The 17,032-nt window shown below is 35.8% G+C and overlaps 1 protein-coding gene across 1 annotated transcript in view; it reads right to left on the bottom strand.

Annotated features, from left to right (window-relative positions):
* Positions 1-17,032, bottom strand: part of LOC307068792 (A disintegrin and metallopeptidase domain 3-like) — a gene marked incomplete at both ends in the record, with an annotated part of 94,556 nt that overhangs the window by 36,618 nt on the left and 40,906 nt on the right. The window contains 2 exons of the mRNA XM_079726821.1: positions 2,262-2,448; positions 7,690-7,856. Coding sequence (XP_079582947.1) covers positions 2,262-2,448; positions 7,690-7,856 — 354 coding nt within the window. The remainder of the gene's footprint in view (positions 1-2,261; positions 2,449-7,689; positions 7,857-17,032) is intronic.

The following is a 17,032-nucleotide window of genomic DNA, read 5'->3' as shown; positions in this document are numbered from 1 at the left end:
ACTTAAGTTTTCATTTCACAAATAATGCATAAATAAACTGAAATTTTCATAAACTCAATACTAAAAGCAATGAAAACAATTGGAATATAGCTACATTCAAAAGTTGATGGATGTTCCAGTACAATACTGGGTGAAAGACCAAGTTACAGATGACACAAATCATATGATTGCCAATTATATAATAGTAGAACACAGTTAATCAAACTATATTGTATAAAGATGGGAAAATAGGAGGAAAACTAAAACTATGATGACAAGAAAGTACTGAAATGATACCTTTAAATTCTAAATGATGATTGGAAAAAGGAGGTATATTGAGAGTGGACACACAAAGAAATTCTTTGGCAGAGGTAAGGACTGCTTTGACCTTAGTGCAAAGTATTCAGGTGCTTGTTAAGTATCTATGTATTACACTCTTCATCCGTATTTTCTGTATATATTTCATATATATTATATATCACAGTGAAATAATGGAATGGTATAAATATTTACTGCTAAACAAAAGTGGGCAGAGTTTACTACAGAGAGAACTGTACTAAAATATATTTTAAAGAAAATTGTAATTAAATGGGAGATTATTTCTGAAGGAAACTTCGACATACAAAAACACTGATAAAAAGGAATGGAAGGTAAAATAAAGCAACTATTTTCTGAATAAATTCTTCATAGTACTTTCTAATGTAAAGAAATGAAATATTTTACAAGAGTATTTTACAAGAAAGTTAACTGGGTTGTAAACACTGTGATCTGGGAAGAAGGTGGCCCAGATAGATGTTTACCATTAAACATCTATGGTAAAAATGCAAAGATAATCACTAAAGGAAAATAAACAGTACATATAGACTAAATCACAAAAGAAATACTGGAAGAAAGGAAAACAAAATAAACAGATTCAACAAAAATTCAACTAAGAACAAATGTGGCAAATTGAATATAGAAAATACAAAAATTTTGAGACAACTAAATTTATAAAAATATGCAATCTAGAGGAGCATAAGAAAATTAAATGTAATGAGGTATCCTGGAAAAGATCCTGGGAGAGAAAAAGGCCATTAGGTAAAAACAAAGGAAATCGGAATAAACTATGGACTTTAGTTAATTTAAAAATATTAATCACAATAATATTTGAGATAATCTTATAAATCAAAGACAGATTGAATAATAAATTACAACCTAAGGTAAATACTGAGCTTAATAGTAAAGAAAACCTAAATGAGAATAGAGAAATATCAGGGAAATACTAATTTAAGGAAGCTAGTGTGTGCATAGATATAGACATAAAATATGTATACAGATATACAGATTATACCAGACCAAATAGACATTAAAACAGAAATCAACATTAGAAATAAAGAGATTCAGTATTTGAAGGTAAAGTATTAAATTTCTAGGAAGGTACAACAATTGTAAATAAATTTACACCATATAAAAGAAATACAAAATATATAAAATATGAATTGAGTAAATGATAATGGGAATTAGGCAAATCCAACTGTATAGTTGGAGATATCAATATTATTTCTCAAGTGCTGAGAGTTCAGGCAAACAAAATTAGTAAAAATATACAGAAGATTTGAGTCATTCACTTAAAAATTATAACGCCATCAGATTATACAGATTTTAGCTCCTAACAATTAGAGCTTACATCTCAGCAAGGAAATATGAAACATTAAAATAATCACCACACATGAGTATATGAAGGCAACAACAAGAAAATGCAATGATTAGCTACCTTACCAAGCACAAATGAAAAACAAAAAGATAAAAAGCAAAAAGCTAAATATAACAACAAACCAAGGATTGTGATTAATCCAATTCTGTGAAACGAAGTTAAAATAAAAGAGGCTCTATACATGCAAGAACGGAAATTAGGAGATGAGGAGGTGAACAACAGCATACACTTAAGAACTCAGTGATCCAATTCAGTCACTTTGGAGGAATTCAGGGATGATTTAGGTGATAATTATACTACTGTTGGAACTGATGTTTATGATACAGAAAGGTGGGTAATGTTTACACAACAAGGAAAATCTACTTCTTTAACCACACTGCACTTACCCCAAACTTAAATTCTTCAAATATTTCAAATTCAGGATGAGCCAGTTATCACATGCCTTATATCTCCCCATCTTAGCTATTTGATAAAATGGTGCAACATTAAAAAAAAAAGTCCTCCCACTTATATCACAACTATATTTATAAGACTACATGATGAACACAGAAACAAATCTTTAGATAAGCTATTAATGTTTCTCACCAACCTCTGGCCCACCACAGTCACATTGCTCTGGCGGTTCCAAAACTCCATTGCCACAAACTGAAACTCTTCCTTGTGGAACCACTTTTGAAACTGTTTGATTCTGAAGACATTCAAATTCAGGCTGTGAAGCTGTATGTTTGAATTGATCCATGCTGCAACTGCTAAAAAACTTTACACCATGGGAATGTCTAAAATTAAATTATATTCCTCAGTTAAAAGGAATAAAATCAGTATCAAAGTAATACTCCTTCAATAACGTACTATGAATTCTGTACTATTTCACTTAGAGAATAGCCAAAACAGGAGAGTGCTTTATTTTTAATACAATTAGTAATGCAAGAATAAGTTCCTTTCTATTATAATTCAATATAACAGACATCTAATAAGTAGAAGATGTTAAGGTTACATGATTTAGAATATATTAAACAAAACAGTGCTTGGCACACATAAAGCTCTGTTTAAGTATGTCTTACTATTTATTATTTTCATTATTATTGACAACACCATCATAATTATAATAATTATTATAAAAAGTACTAATTATTATTAAGAAAATGAAACATACTAGGAATAATATGGAAAAATGAAGGAATAAACAATGGTGGACTGTGTTAATTAAAAGTCAGAATTATTTGTACTTTGCTAACAAAATTAATTAATTAAAATATCTCAACACTGAGTATATAGAATGTATAAACCCTAGATTCTTTTTATTTTGATATTTATATATTTCTAAGTGCACTGTTTAATGGGCTTTTGTTTAAATTTGTAACAATCTCTATGAGATTAGAGAAATGATACAAAAGTACGAAAACCAAATTTTGTTTCCTGAAATGGTTGAGTAAATTGCCAACGGGAGATCCTGATTACTCTAAATATTTTAATGTATAACTCTTACATAGAAATGAATTCTCTGAAATCATACCTTCAATATCAGGAAATAATGATACGGTGCTAAAATCTAATCCTCACATCACATTCAAATTTCCCCTTCATCACAGTATTGGCACTTTATAGCAAAAGGATCCAGTTCAAAATCAACCACTGCATTTAGTTCTCATGTCTCCTTAGCTTAGTTGATTACATTTTTTGTTGAATTTCATGACATTGAAAAGTTTTATAATTACAGGCTGATTATTTGGTAAAAGGTCCCTCAATTTGGGTTTATTAAATGTTTCCCCATAGTTAGACTGAGGTTATGCATCTGGGCAACCTCATCACAGAAGTGTTGCTGACTTTGTCTGCTCCGTTGCATCCTAACAGGCAGCATATGATTTCAACTTGTTCTATTTTTGGTAAAAGTCACTTTGATCAGTTGATTAAGGTGTGTCTGCCAGTCTTCACTCTAACATTTCTTTCCTTCCTTATCACTTAATAATTATTTGGAGAGAAGTTTTATGTAAAATCTCATTTCTAATCACATTTTCAATTCATTCATCTATTTACATGAATATGGAATCATATCTTCCTGTTACACTCAGTGGGTTATAATCCATTACAAACATTACAAATGACTTTCAAATTGTCCCAGATTTGCCTATGGGGAGCCCCTTTCAAACTGCTTTGTGTCCCTGTGACAAATCTCCATAATTCTTTGAACGCCTCCTTATACTCTGACACAAATGTTCCAGGCTTGTTTGCTTTTGTGTGTCTTAGTCCTGGAATCAGGTATATGATGTCTCCAACTTTGTTCTTCTTTCTCAAGATTGCTATGGCTATTCAGGGTCTTTTGCTCTCAAGAACTGCCTGTTTGTTATAGCTCCATGAAACCCAGGAACACAAGCTCCCCTGCCACTAGGGCTACATGATCAACAGGTGTCTCCAAGGCAGCAGCCACAAAAAATAGTGCACCAGGCACCTGCAGAAGCTCCTCTATGGAAGATAGTGGCACTCTAGGGTACAGCAGATAGAGCAGTGATAGCACTCACCCTCTGCGGTCTCTGGAAAGGATCGCAGTCAGTTGTTGGATTTGTGTTTAACTAGAAACCTGATTCTCATGCAGCAATTATGAAGGTAAGCGAAAAGACTTCTTTCACAGAAAGACTGCAATTCTGGTTCTAGCGTCTGTTTGCTGTGCCATGCAGGTGGCAACCAGCTGAAACACTTTCTCCGTGGGTTACCATCCTGTGGTACCCACAAGCATAAGTCCTGCTGGCCACCCGAGCCAGGTGGTCTACACATGTTCCCCGGCAGCAGCAACAAAATTCAGGGCACCAGACAAAGTTGTAAGGTCCTTTCTGAGAGACGCCGAGGAGCTGGAGCAAGGAAGGGGGAGGGTGAACAGTTATGCCCACTGGCCTCTGCTTGTTGAGAGAATCACCGTTGGCCCCAAGATGTGAGCCAAACAGTAAGCACGCCCCTCAGGCAAAAGCTCCTGGACAGGTAAATGGGCCACTTTCACAGAAAATCTGGGGTGTGTTTCAGTCTGCTACCTGTGCAGTGCCCTGGGGTGACAGCTCGCCATGAACTACCTCTCCAATCGGTCCTGTTACAGTCCCAGGGGACCCAGGAACGCAAGTCCCTCTGGGCACCAGAGCCAGGCCATCAAGGGGTGTCTCCTGGGCAGCAGCCACAGAAACTAAAGCAGCGGAAGCCTGTACAAACTCCCCTCCTGGAGATACTGGTTCTCTGGAACATGGCAGATGGAGGCCTGGAAGATAGTTCCCATCCTCCAAGGCCTCTGAAAAAGATTACAGTAGGACTTTCGACATGGGTTTCATTAGAAGCCTGCCCCCCAGGCCACAGCTATGAAGATAAGCTAATAGGCCTCTTTCACAGAAAGACTGGGTTCCTAGGACTGTGGCCTCTTGCTGCGACCTGGGGGTCGTAGCTGTTTAAGAAATCTTGTTTACAGTTTTGTGGAACCTGTGAGCTTAAACCCAGCTGGCCGCCAGAGCCCAGAGGTGGCAACCTGTGGGTGGCAACCACAAAAACTGGGGTGCCAGGGGATGGTACAAGCTCCTTTCCAGGAGAATCCAGCAAGCTGTAGCGAGGTGGAGGGAGAACACAAAGATGGCATCCACCAGCCTCCATCCCCAGAGAGTACCTTAGCAGGCTTCTAGATGTGTGTTCAATTGGATGCCTGACCTTCCAGCCAGCACGTTAATATGAGAAAGTAAGCCTCTTTGGCATAAAGACTGGGTGCCTCTCAACAGGCCACAGAGGTGGCAAGTGAGTTCAAAAGTTTTAAGATCTCTTTCTCGGTTCACTATAGCCTTATTTGGCTCATATGTGCAAGTCCAATTGTCTTTCACAGCTAGATGTTTGGGGGTTCGTCTCTCAGTTGCAGGTCTTACCGGTTAGGGTGTCCAATAAGCATTCAAATCCTTCACCCCTCAGAGAGAATCTCTAGGTTTGAGTTCCCTCCCGATTTCGGGTCACCTTGCTGGGGGTAGGAATTATGGTGAGATTGGTTCTTAGCCTTTCCTACCCTCTTCGATGCAGGTTTCTTCTCGTTTGCCCTCTGTGTAGGTGTCTTGAGCAAGCTTTTTGGTTTTTTCTGAGGAAACTGTTCCATGCATAGCCATAGAGTTGGCTTGTCTGAGGGCGGACAGAAGTTCAAGTTCTTCCTAACTCACCATCTTGAACCAGAACCTCTATAAATAATTCTTGACATCTCTCTTCCTCTCAGTCTTATGAAACTGCTGTAGATTATTATGAGAATCATTATTTACCAAATACTGTTGCCAAAGTGCTCCAGGTCTCTGCTCAAAACCTGCCAACATGCACATTTAGCAGGAGTTAACATAAATCTTTTTTTTTTTTTTTTGCGGTACGCGGGCCTCTCACTGTTGTGGCCTCTCCCGCTGCGAAGCACGGGCTCCGGACGTGCAGGCTCAGCGGCCATGGCTCACGGGCCCAGCCGCTCCGCAGCATGTGGGATCTTCCCAGACCGGGGCACGAACCTGTGTCCCCTGCATCGGCAGGCGGACTCTCAACCACTGCGCCACCAGGGAAGCCCAACATAAATCTTTAAGGTAAAGGGTCCAGAGATAAGAAAGGAAGCTACAAACAAACAAACAGATGGAACCAGCTGGGACCAAGATGGCGAGGAATCTGACCTCCAACAGAGCCTGAGTCTCATTATACACTGATTTTACTATATTAGTTTATTAAACGACACACCTACCAGGGCCCATAAATGGACATTAAGGAACAAGAAGGATTAATAAAAGGGGGCACCCCACTCCCTCAAAATAGCCCTGCCTCTACCCTTGTAGACTAACGCATATGCGTCCCCATCATCAGCCTCACTCTTCCTACCTTTGTCCTTACTCTCTAAAAGTAAATCCCTCTCACCACACGGGTGAGAAGTTGATCTGTGAACTTAGTTCCTGCTTCTCCATTCCTTGCCCACTGAGGAAAGCTTGTGCTGTGTCGATGGATCTCAGCTTCGGTTTCGTTACTCTGCTGCTTGAATAAAACAAAAAAAGAACTCTCCCCTGCCCAGGCAGAGAGCCTAGGGTCTATAGGACTGAATTCAGTAACAATATTACTATACAGCTGTTCTTTCTGATATATTTAACATTCATCTTACAAAATATATTATATTATCCATACTGCATAAATCAATTAAAATGTGGTTTTTAAAATTTATCATAAAATCCCAATTTCTACATCATGATTGCTTGCTCAGGCTCTTTCCTACATTTCCTATTACCTCCTGGACTTCTTCCTCTGACTCATGGTTCCTTAGCCTCTTTGTATTTTACTTTCCTTTTTTTTTTTTTTTTTTAATGTCTATGCCTTTAACATTCTTCCTTATAGTTTCAGCCATTTCTTTTGTTTCTTTGTTTTATCCCTCCCCCAAGCCCTTTTTTTCCAGTCTTTGAGCTCTTAAAATTTTTTGCTATCCAAGTATCACTTCACTTGCTTTCCCTGAAAAGTTTTCAACAAGTTCTTCACATGACTAGATTTATTTCTTCTCTTGCAGGTCCTAACATAACTTTTGCCTCATAGAAAACTTCCTAGACCACTTTATCAGTAAGTTTCTCTTCCCCATGTATTCCCTATTTATTTCCCTCCTGGCACTTATCATAAGCTGTTTAAATCTTGTTTATTCTTATTTCAACTTTTTAAGTTTCTGCCCTGATGGACTAATATAAGGTATATAGGTTTTTTCTATCTCGCTAATCATTTATATGACAAACACAATACTTGTGACACAGTACATAGTTTAAAACTTTTTTGATAGAATGAATGAATTTCACCTCAAGATTCTAGTACTCCACACAAAGTCATCATCAACGACTCGATACTGTAGCACTGAATATAGAACTATGAAGCACATTTTCTACAATATCCAATACTCATTCCCTTTAATAAGCTTTAAAATAACTTGTAGGTATTTAATAAAAATATTCTTATTCAAGTTATATTGAGAGAAATTATTCATCAAGAAATGCAAGAAACATCTCCCAAAAGAAGACAAAGATTTGATAAAAATAACATCTTGCATTGCTTCAGGATTCATTATGCATGTAGTTCCTGGACAGTAACAATTGTAGATGTCATTATTATATGTTAATCCCAGGTTAATTCCAAGCAACTGTGCCAAAACAACTGAAAATGCCTCTAAGGTTATCATCTTTGGATACTAAATAGAAATGAAAAACAGAATGGTTGCTTAAGTTATTTTTTTAACCCTTGGTCTTTTCATATAATTGTGGCCATATTACCTAAATGCAAATACTAATTTAATAAACTAGTATACCAAAGATCTTAAGATTTTCTTAAGAACATTTTACGAAGTTAAATTTTGTTATTCTTTTTGAGTAACAGTACTTTCAATCCAAATGGCATTGAAAAATAACAAAATAAGATTAATCATATCATATGTTTTCATGACACATTACTGATTTAATTCTAATAAACTTAAAAAATATTTTGGCAAGATTAATCATTGTTTCAGTAACTATATCACTTTTAATGTTAACACTCTGAAAAATACACAGATTCTTAAGGGTTTAACTGACAATCAGTTTTGATGTCAAAAATAGTTTTAGGAGAGAAAATCAAACATTTTTTTTCCTAAAGGCAGAATACTTGTATTAAAAAACTAAAACTTCAGAAGTAGTGATATAAGTAACACACAAAGCCCTGGTTGGTAATCAATGATGTTTTTTTTTTTTTTTTTGTGGTACGCGGGCCTCTCACTGTCGTGGTCTCTCCCGTTGCAGAGCACAGGCTCCGGATGAGCAGGCTCAGCAGCCATGGCTCACGGGCCCAGCCGCTCCGCGGCATATGGGATCCTCCCAGACCGGGGCACGAACCCGTATCCCCTGCATCGGCAGGCGGACTCTCAACCACTGCGCCACCAGGGAGGCCCCATCAATGATGTTTTTAACTATCTCCATAGTTTTGCCTTTTCCAGAATGTCATAGAGTTGGGATAATACAGTCTGTGGCCCTTTAAAATTGGCTTCTTTCACTAACCATTTTGCTTTTAAAATTCCTCCACGTCTTTTAATTGCATGATGGCTAATTTTTTAAATACTGAATAATATTCCGTTTTATGGATTAACTCCAGTTTCTCTATCCATTCACCGATTAACAGACATCTTGTGTGATTTCAATTTTTGGCAATTATAAATAAAGTCGCTATACATAATCATGTCTGAGGATTCTGTGGATGTAAGTTTCCAACTAATTTTTCTAAATGGTATAGAGGACAACTGCTGGATCATATGGTAAGGCAATGTTGAAGTTTATAATGAATTGCCAAATTGTCTATCACAGTGGCTGTACCATTTTGTATTCCCATCGACATGAATGAGACTACCTGTTGCTCCAAATCCTCACAATATTTGGTATCATTAGTTTTGCATGCGAGTACAAAGCTGAATAAGAATGGTAGGTTACATTCTTGCCTTGTTCCAAATCTTAGTAGGAAGCATTTCATTTCTAAACATTAAGTTTGATGTAAGCTGTATTGTTTTTGTAGACAGTCTTTCTGAAGTTGAGGAAGTTGCTTCTATTGACACTTTGGTGAGTTTAATCATAAACTGTATTGGAATTGTCAAATGTGTTTTCTGCATCTATTGATATAATCAAATATTTTCCATTTTAGCTTACTGATAGGATCAATTAAATTAATTGATCTTTACATGATTATCCAGCCCTAAATATCTGAAAAAATTCCAGATATAAATATCAATAGGGAGATATAAATTATTATAAAAAGAAACTCTGTGGTACAGTAAAATCAATAAACATTTACTGGAGGTCTTCAAAAGTAGACTTGGTCAAGCAGAAGAAAAGTCAGAAATGAAGACAGGTCATTTGAAATTACTTTTTCACGGGAGCAAAAACCAAAAACAAAAACAAAATGTAGAAAAAGAGATGAGCTTATGGACTCTAACAAATAGAGCAATACATGCATTATGGGTGTCTCAGAAAGAGAAGAGAGAAAAGAAAGAGACAGAGGGCTTATTTGAGGAAATCATTGCCACAAACTTTAGAAATCTGAGGACATGCAGATTCAAGAAACTCAATGACCCCTAACTAGGAAAATCAAAAGAGACCTATGGAGAAAAGTATTGTAATAAAACCACTATAAGTCAAAGACAAAGGGATATATCTTGAAATCAACAAGAGAAAATGAATTGTCAGTTGTCAGGGAGGTCTCAAGGTTATTATCGGATTTCTTAGCTGAAACATTACAGCCCAGAGGTATTGGGAAAAATACATTCAAAGTGCTGAAAGAAAGAATCTGTCAATCAACAATACTGTATACAGTAAAACTGTCCTTCAAAAAATAATGAAGACTTTTCCAGGAAAGTTGTGGGGGTTTATTACCAATTGACCTGATGTATAAGAAATGAGAAAGGGTGGTCTTCAAGGTTAAAAGGAAGGATGCTCGATAGCAACATAAGGCTAAAAGAAAATTATAAAATCCTCTAATGAAGGTCAGTACATGGATAAATATACTAACCTGTATCATCAAAATTTTGGTGCATATATTCACTTTTAACTCCTGTATAGAATTTAAATGGTAGAACTAATATCTATGCAATAACATAAAGAGAAGGATAGAACTGTAAAGGAATAGAGTATATGTATGTAATTGAAGTGAAGTTGTTATCAGTTTTTCAGTTTAAAATTATAAAATTGAGATATTCTTAGTAATTGCATAATTAACCATAACCAAAATATCTACAATATACACAACAGGAAAAGACATTTCACAATTAAAAAAATCAATGTAACACAAAGTAAGGCAGAAAGAGAAGATGAAAGGGACAAAAAGCTACAGGATATAAAGAAAAAAATTAACAAAATGGCAAAAGTAAGTTCTTCCTATTAGTAATTAATTTAAATGTAAATGAATTAAACTCCTCAATTAAAAGACATGTATAGGCTTAACAGATTAAAAAAACAGGATTCAACTATGTCACTTGAGATCTGAAGACTCACACAGGTTGAAAGGTTATGGATGAAAAAGATACTCCATGCAAATAGTAACCAAAAGAGGGCTGGGCCTGGCTATACTAATATCAAACAAAATATACTTTAAATTCAAGACTGTTAAAAGAGACCAGGAAGAACATTTCCTAATGATAAAAGGGTCACTTCACCAAGAAGATACATCATTTAATATTTATGCACCAAACATTACAGCACTAAATATACGAAGCACCTCTTGACCAAATTGAAAGGCTAAATGGACAGCAACATAATAGACTTTAATACTTCACTTTGAATAGTGGACAGAACAATCTGACAAAAGATATTACATAAATAATGGACTTGACAACAGGATAGATTGACTGGTCTTAACTGACATGTGGAACATCCCATCCAACAACAGCAGAACTCATGTTCTTCTCAAGTGCACACAGAAATGTCTCTAAGGTAGACCACTTGTTAGGCTACAGAACAAGTCTGTCAACTTTAAAATATTGAATTTATACAAAGTATATTTTTCTGATGCTGCTGGAATGAAACTACAAATTATTAAGAAAAGGAGAACTTGAAAATCTGCAAATTTGTGGGACTCCAACAACACATTATTAAACACCAATGATTCCAAAGAAGAAATCACAAAGCAAAGTTACAAAATATGCCGAGAAAAAAGAAAATGAAAATACAATATATCCAAACTTATGGGATCCAGTAAAAGCTCTGTTAAGAGGGAAGTTTATGGCAGTAAACAAGTACATTAAAAAAGAAGAAATATCTCAAATGAAAAAACATGAGTTTACACATCAGGGAACTAGAAAAATAAGAACAAACTGAACTCAGAAAGATAGAAATTCAGACAGAAAGGAAGAAATAATAAAGTTCAAAGCAGGGATAAATAGAATTAGAGAAGAGAAAAAAAATTAATGTAATAAGAAGTTGATTCTTTGAAAACATCAGCATGATCGGCAAACTCTTAGCTAGATTAACTGAGAAAATAAGAGATAAGGCTCACATGACTAAAATAAAAAACAAAAAAGCATACACTAAAAGTCAATACCCTTTTTATGATTAAAAGTCCTCAACAAACTAGGAATGTAAGAAAACAACCTCGGGACTTCCCTGGTGGCACAGTGGTTAAGAATCCACTTGCCAATGCAGGGGACCAGGATTCGAGTGCTGGCCCTGAAAGATCCCACATGCCGCGGAACAAATAAGTCCATTTGCCACAACTACTGAGCCTGCGCTCTGGAGCCCATGAGCCACAACTCAAGTCACGAGCCTGTGTGTCACAACTGCTGAAGCCCGTGCACCTAGAGCCCGTACTCCGCAACAAAAGAAGCCACTGCAACAAGAAGCCCGCAAACCGCAATGAAGAGTAACCCCTGCTCGCTGCAACTAGAGAAGCCTGCGTGCAGCAACGAAGACCCAATGCAGCCAAAATTTAATTAATTAATTAATTAATTAATTAAAAGAAAAGAAAACAACTTCCACATAACACAGAGCATGGAGAAAAGAACATAACTAACATTACACTCAATGGTGAAATCCTGAATGTTTTTCTTCTAATATTATGAACAAGGTAGGGTACTCACTCTTGCCACATCTGTTTAATATAGTATAGGAAGATCAAACCAGAGCAATTAAGCAATAAAATAAATGAAAGCCTTCTATTTTGGAAAGAAAAAAGTAAAATTATTTCCATTTGCAGATGATATGGTCCTATATGTAGAAATCCACAAATATTCCACATAAAAGAAACTGTGAGAACTAATAAATGAATTCAGCAAAGCTGCAGGATACAAAATCAACACAACTGATTGTTTCTATACATTAATAATGAACAATCTGAAAAAATATAACAAAATGATTTCAGTTACAATAACATTAAAAAGAGCAAAACACTTAGGATTGAACCTATCTAATGAGATGAAATACTTGCACATAGACACTGCAAAACATGGCTGAAAGTAAGTACAGAAGACACAAATAAGTGGAAAGATATTCCACGATCATGGATTGAAAAGCTTAACATTGTCAAGATGTCATTACCACCCAAAGCAATCTGTAGATTCAATGAAATCCCTACCACAATCCCAATAGCATTTGGGGGGCAAGAATAGAAACAAATAATCTCAAAATTCATATGGAATCTCAAGGGACACAAATATACATACATTTTTGAAAAAGAAGAACAAAGTTGGAAGACTCAGATTTCCTGATTTTAAAACATATTACAAAGCTCTAGTAATCATAAGAGTGTGGTACTGGCATAAAGATATATAAATTGAATACAATAGAGAGCCTATAAATAAAACATCATGTATATGGTCAAATGACCTATGACAAGGGTGCCAAGGCCACAAAATGGGAAAAAGGACAGTTTCTTCAACAAGAATACTCAATGGAGAAAAGACTGTCTCTTCAAGAAATGGTGATGGGAAAATTAAGTATGCACATACAAAAGAAAGAGTAGAACCCTTATATTACACCATATACAAAATTAACTCAAAACGGTATAAAGATGTAAATGTAAGACAGCAAACTGTGAAACTCCTGGAGGAAAACATGGGGAAAAACTTCACAATATTGGGTTTGATGAAGATTTTGTGGATATGATGCAAAAATCACTGACCTCAGGGGCAGAAATAGACAAACAGGACTAAGCCAAACTTAAACCTTTGTTCTTCAAAAGGTACAATCAACAGAATGTAAAGGCAATCTACAGAAGGGAAGAAAATCTTTGCCAATCATTCATCTGATAAGGGGTTAACATTCAAAGTATAAGAACTCCTGTATTATCAAAGATTAGCAAACTGAATTCAACAATGCATTAAAAAAATCATACACCATGATCAAGTAGGATTTATCCCAGGGGTGAAAGGATGGTTCAGTATCCACACATCAATCCATGTGATACACCACTTTAAAAATTTCAAAAAGAAAAATGGTACAATCCTCTCAACAGAGGCAGAAAAAGCCTTTGACAAAATTCAACATCCATTTATGATAAAAACTCACCACAAAGTGGGTATAGAGGGACCATACCTCACCATAATAAAGGCCATATATGACATGCCCACAGCTCAGTTGTGAAAAGCTGGAAGTATTTCCTTTAAGATCAGGAACAGGATAAGGATGCCCACTCTCACTACATTTACTCAACATAGTATTGAAAATCCTTGCCACAGCAGTCAGACAAGAAAAAGAAATTTAAAAATCCAAATTTGAAGGGAAGAAGTAAAATGGTCACACTGTTTGCAGGCGACATGATACTATATAGACAGAATCCTGAAGACAGACCCCCAAAATTACTAGAGCTCACCAATGAATATGCTTAAGTTGCCAGATAAAAATTAATTTACAGAACTATGTTGTATTTCTATAAACTAACAACAAACTATCTGAAAGAGAAATTAAGAAAAAAATCCCATTTACAATCACATCACAAAGATTAAAATATCTACGAATAAATCTAGCTAAGGAGAAAAAATACCTATCCTTGAAAAACCATGACACTGATGAAAGAAACTGAATACAGCTCAAATAGATGAAATTATATACTGTATTTAAAGATTTGAAGAATGAATATTGTTAAAATAACCATACAGCACAAGACAGTACAGATTCACTGCAATTCCTATCAAAATACCAATGGCATTTTTTACAGAACCAGAGTAAACAATTCCAAAATGATTATGGAAACACAAGAGCCTGAACAGCCAAAACAATCTTGAGAAAGAAGAAAGTTAGAGGGACCACACTGCCGGATTTTAAACTTTACTACAAAGCTAAAGTAATCAAAACAGTATGGTACTGGGACAAAAACAGACCCATAGTTCACTGGCATAGAATAGAATAGAGAGCCCAGAAATGAACCCACAATTAATATGGGCAATTAACCTCTGGTAAAGGAGGCAAGAATATATAATAGGGAAAAGACAGCCCCTTCAAGAAATAATGTTGGGAAAACTGGACAGCTACATGCAAACGAATCAAACTGGACTACTCTCTTACATCCTGGACAAAAATAAATTCAAAACAGTTTAAAGACTTGAATGTAAGACCTGAAAACATAAAACTTCTGGAAGAACACACAGGCAATAAGCTCTTTGACATCTTAGTAACTTTCTGTATTTGTCTCCTTTGACAAGAAAAACAAAAGGGAAAAATAAACAAATTGGACTACATCACACTTAAAAAGCTTCTGCAGAGTAAAGAAAACTATTAACCAAACTAACAGGACACCTACTGAATGGGAGAAGATAATTGCAAATGATATAGCTGATAAGGGGTTAATATTAAAATTACACAAAGAACACACACAACTCAACACTGAAAAAACCAACCCAATTAAAATATGAGCAGAGGATCCGAATAGACATTTTTCCAGAGAAGACATACATATGGCCAACAGGCACATGAAAACATTCCTAAACATCACTAATCATCGGGGAAATGCAAATCAAAACCAGAATGAGATATCATCTCACACGTGAGAGAACTGCCATTATCAAATAACAACAACCCGCAACTATTGTCGAGGATGTGGAGAAAAAGGAACTCCTGTGCACTCCTGTGGGAATGTCAGTTCATGCTGCCACTATGGAAAACAGTACAGAGATTCCTCAAAAAATTAAAAATAAAATTACCATATGATTCAACAATTCCACTCCTTGGTATTCACCATAAGAAAACAAAAGCACTAAAGGAAAAAATATATGCACCCCTATGTTCACTGCAGCATTATTTATGATAGTCAAGGTATGGAAGCAACCTAAGTGTCCATCAATAAAAGAATGGATAAAGAATAAACATATGTACACACACACACACACACAATGGAATACTACACAGCCATAATAAAGGACATCTTGCCATTTGAGACAACATGGATGGACCTAGAGCATATAATAGTAAGTATAACATGTCAGACAGAGAAACACAAATACTGTACAGTTTTACTTATATGTGGAATCTAAAAACAAATGAAAAAGCATAACAAAGCAGAAACAGGGACTTCCCTGGTGGCACAGTGGATAAGACCTTGGGCTCCCAATGCAAGGGGCCCGGTTCAATCTCTGGTCAGGGAACTAGATCCCACATGCATGCTGCAACTAAGAGTTTGAATGCCGCAACTAAGGAGCCTCTGTGCCGCAACAAAGGAGTTGGCAAGCTGCAACTAAGGACCCCGGGGGCCACAACTAAGTAGCCTGCCTGCCGCAACTAAGACCCAGTGCAACCAAATAAGTAAATTTTTTTTAAGAAAAGAATTATTATAAAAATATTTGCTGAAACAGAGTTACAGATTCAGAGGACAAACAGGTGGCAGCCAGAGTGGAGGGGTTTGGGGAAGGAAAGAAAAAGGTGAAATAGTTTAAGAGATACAACTTCCAACTGCAAAATAAATGAATCATGGGTACAAAATGTAGTTTGGGGACTACAGTCAATAACTATGTAATATCTTTGTATGGTGACATGTCACTTCTAGAGTTATTGTGGTGATCATTTTGAAGTGTATAGAAATATCGAATTACTACATTGTGTTAAAGAAACTAACATAGTGTAGGTCAATTATAATTCAAAACAAACAAATAAACTCATACAAAAGAGACTAGATTTGTGGGTACTGGGAGCAGGGGTTGAGAGGAGGGGGAACTGGATGAAGGCAATGCAAAGTTACAAAAAAAAGGAACTCCTATAGCTCAACAACAAGAAAATCAAATAACCCAATTAAAAAATGGGCTAAGGTCTTGAATAAATATTTATCCAGCAATGATATACAAAACACCAAAAAGCATATGAAAAGATGCTCAGTATCACTAGTGATCATAAAAATACAGTCAAAACCACAATGTGATATCACCTCATACCCATTACGATAGCTAGCAACAACAAAAATAACAACTGTTAGTGAGGATGTAATGAATAAAATATATTCTGTGAAATGCTGGTGGGATTATAAAATGGTGCAACCACTACGGACATCAGTATAATGATTCCTCATAATATTAAAATAGAAATACCATATGATCCAGCAAACCCACTTCTGGGTAAATGTACAAAGTAACTGAACTCTATCTCAGAGGGATATCTGCACTCCCATCTCCCATGTAAAGTGCAGCATTGTTCACAATAGCCAAGATATGGAACCAGACTAAGTGGTCATTGACATATGAATGTATAAAGAGAATGTTTCTATATATGGATAAATGTATACTATGATAGGATTTATATATATAATTCATATAAATATATATGTATATAAATAGCATGAAATATTATTCAGCCATACATAGAATGAAATCCCACCATTTCAAAAATATGGATGAACCTGGATGTATTGTTTTAAGAGAAATAAGCCAGACACAGA

The sequence above is a fragment of the Hyperoodon ampullatus genome (assembly GCF_949752795.1).
Source record: "Hyperoodon ampullatus genome assembly, chromosome: 20".
In the NCBI taxonomy this organism is placed as follows: Eukaryota; Metazoa; Chordata; class Mammalia; order Artiodactyla; family Ziphiidae; genus Hyperoodon; species Hyperoodon ampullatus.
The sequence above is the reverse complement of the archived record's forward strand: the minus strand, read 5'-3'. Positions and strand labels throughout refer to the sequence as shown.